Source organism: Colobus angolensis, unplaced genomic scaffold (genome assembly GCF_000951035.1).
Source record: "Colobus angolensis palliatus isolate OR3802 unplaced genomic scaffold, Cang.pa_1.0 Scaffold64, whole genome shotgun sequence".
In the NCBI taxonomy this organism is placed as follows: Eukaryota; Metazoa; Chordata; class Mammalia; order Primates; family Cercopithecidae; genus Colobus; species Colobus angolensis.
The window spans coordinates 1,263,925-1,265,678 of record NW_012120043.1 but is presented as its reverse complement, the minus strand read 5'-3'; the positions used below and the strand labels follow the sequence as shown (position 1 = coordinate 1,265,678).

The 1,754-nt window shown below is 63.2% G+C and overlaps 2 protein-coding genes across 2 annotated transcripts in view; one reads left to right on the top strand and one right to left on the bottom strand.

Annotated features, from left to right (window-relative positions):
- NDUFS7 (NADH dehydrogenase (ubiquinone) Fe-S protein 7, 20kDa (NADH-coenzyme Q reductase)) overlaps positions 1-1,754 on the bottom strand; it is a 37,222-nt gene that overhangs the window by 20,532 nt on the left and 14,936 nt on the right. The window lies entirely within an intron of this gene.
- GAMT (guanidinoacetate N-methyltransferase) overlaps positions 1-1,754 on the top strand; it is a gene marked incomplete at its 5' end in the record, with an annotated part of 4,999 nt that overhangs the window by 1,770 nt on the left and 1,475 nt on the right. The window contains 4 exons of the mRNA XM_011964104.1: positions 254-399; positions 602-665; positions 995-1,062; positions 1,163-1,273. Of these exons, the coding sequence (XP_011819494.1) occupies positions 254-399; positions 602-665; positions 995-1,062; positions 1,163-1,273 (389 nt within the window). The remainder of the gene's footprint in view (positions 1-253; positions 400-601; positions 666-994; positions 1,063-1,162; positions 1,274-1,754) is intronic.

The following is a 1,754-nucleotide window of genomic DNA, read 5'->3' as shown; positions in this document are numbered from 1 at the left end:
CCCTCCTCCAGGCAGTCTCCCCAGCCCTGCCCTGTGTCCCCTCCTCCAGGCAGACCCCCAGCCCAGCCCTGTGCCCCCTCCTCCAGGCAGACCCCTAGCCCAGCCCTGCGCCCCCTCCTCCAGGCAGACCCCCAGCCCTGCCCTGTGCCCCCTCCTCCAGGCAGTCTCCCCAGCTCTGTCGTGCGCCCCCTCCTCCAGGCAGCCTCCTAACCCCGACCCACCTAGTGATGCCGGGCGCCCTGTGTCTGCCCAGGGGGCCGGGTCCTGGAGGTGGGCTTTGGCATGGCCATCGCAGCGTCGAAGGTGCAGGAGGCGCCCATTGATGAGCACTGGATCATCGAGTGTAATGACGGCGTCTTCCAGCGGCTCCAGGACTGGGCCCCGCGGCAGACACACAAGGTGCCCCTCTGCCCACAGGCCCTCCAGGATCCCCACTCCTTGGGGTGAGGGCACTGCTTCCTGGGGGTTGGGGGCCTGGGGCTGCCAGAGGTGGAGGAGATGGTCTTCTCTCTCGGGAGTCCCCCGGCCGCTCCGTTTCTGCAGGTGGGGAGATCCTGGGGACCTCTCTACCCAGTCCACTTTTTCTTTTCCCCTCTTCAAGGTCGTCCCCTTGAAAGGCCTGTGGGAGGATGTGGCGCCCACCCTGCCTGACGGTCACTTTGATGGTGAGGGGTGAGGGGACATATCACAGGGTGGGCCTCCCAGCTCCACTGCAGCCCTTCCTTTGCTTGTGGGGGGCCCTCTGATGTGTACTGGGGGGACAGAGCCCAGGTGGGTGTGGGCCTGGCTGTGAGGGCTAGCAGGGCACCGGGGATGGGCACGCTCACGGAGGAGCCCTGGAGGCGATTTCGGGGTTCTCAAGCCCGCGTGGGAGCCCCACCTCTGCCCACGGCCCCGTCTCACTGCACCTCCACCTGCTCGGGGATGAGCTGGGTGAGGCTGGGCGAGGTGCTGAGCCCCGCCCTGACCACGTGGGCTTCTGTCCTCCGTGCAGGGATCCTGTACGACACGTACCCACTCTCAGAGGAGACCTGGCACACACACCAGTTCAACTTCATCAAGGTGGTTCTCTGACTTGCTGGGATGCTGGAGGCCCTTGGGGAAGCCCCTCTGCCCACACCCCCCACCTCCGTTCTGACCACTGGCCACTCCCCTTCCACAGAACCACGCCTTTCGCCTGCTGAAGCCGGGGGGTGTCCTCACCTACTGCAACCTCACCTCCTGGGGGGAGCTGATGAAGTCCAAGTACTCAGACATCAACACCATGTTTGAGGTGGGCCCACCTGGAGTTCCCGTGGGTCTCCAGGCAGTGACCTTGGTGGGGGTGGGAAGGGACTGCTGGAGCCACCTTGCTACCTGGGGAGGGTCCCTTCCTGACCCCGTGGGTGGGCTGGACTGTGCTGGTTCATTTAGAAACCAAAGTCCTTTGCCTGGCGCGGTGGCTGCCAGGAGCGGTGGCTCAGGTCTGTAATCTCAGCACTGTGGGAGGCTGAGGTGGGCAGATTGCTTGAGCCTAAGAGTTCAAGACCAGCCTGGGCAACAGAGCAAGACCTCATCTTGACTAAAAAAATACAAAAAACTAGCTGGGTGTGGTGGTGTGCACCTGTACTCCCAGCTACTTGGGAGGCTGAGGTAGGAGGATTGCTTGAGCCCAGGTGGCAGAGGTTGCAGTGAGCCAAGATCGAACCACTGCACTCCAGCCTGGGCAACAGAGCCAGACCCTGTCTCAAGAGAAAAAAAAAGAAAGAAAATTA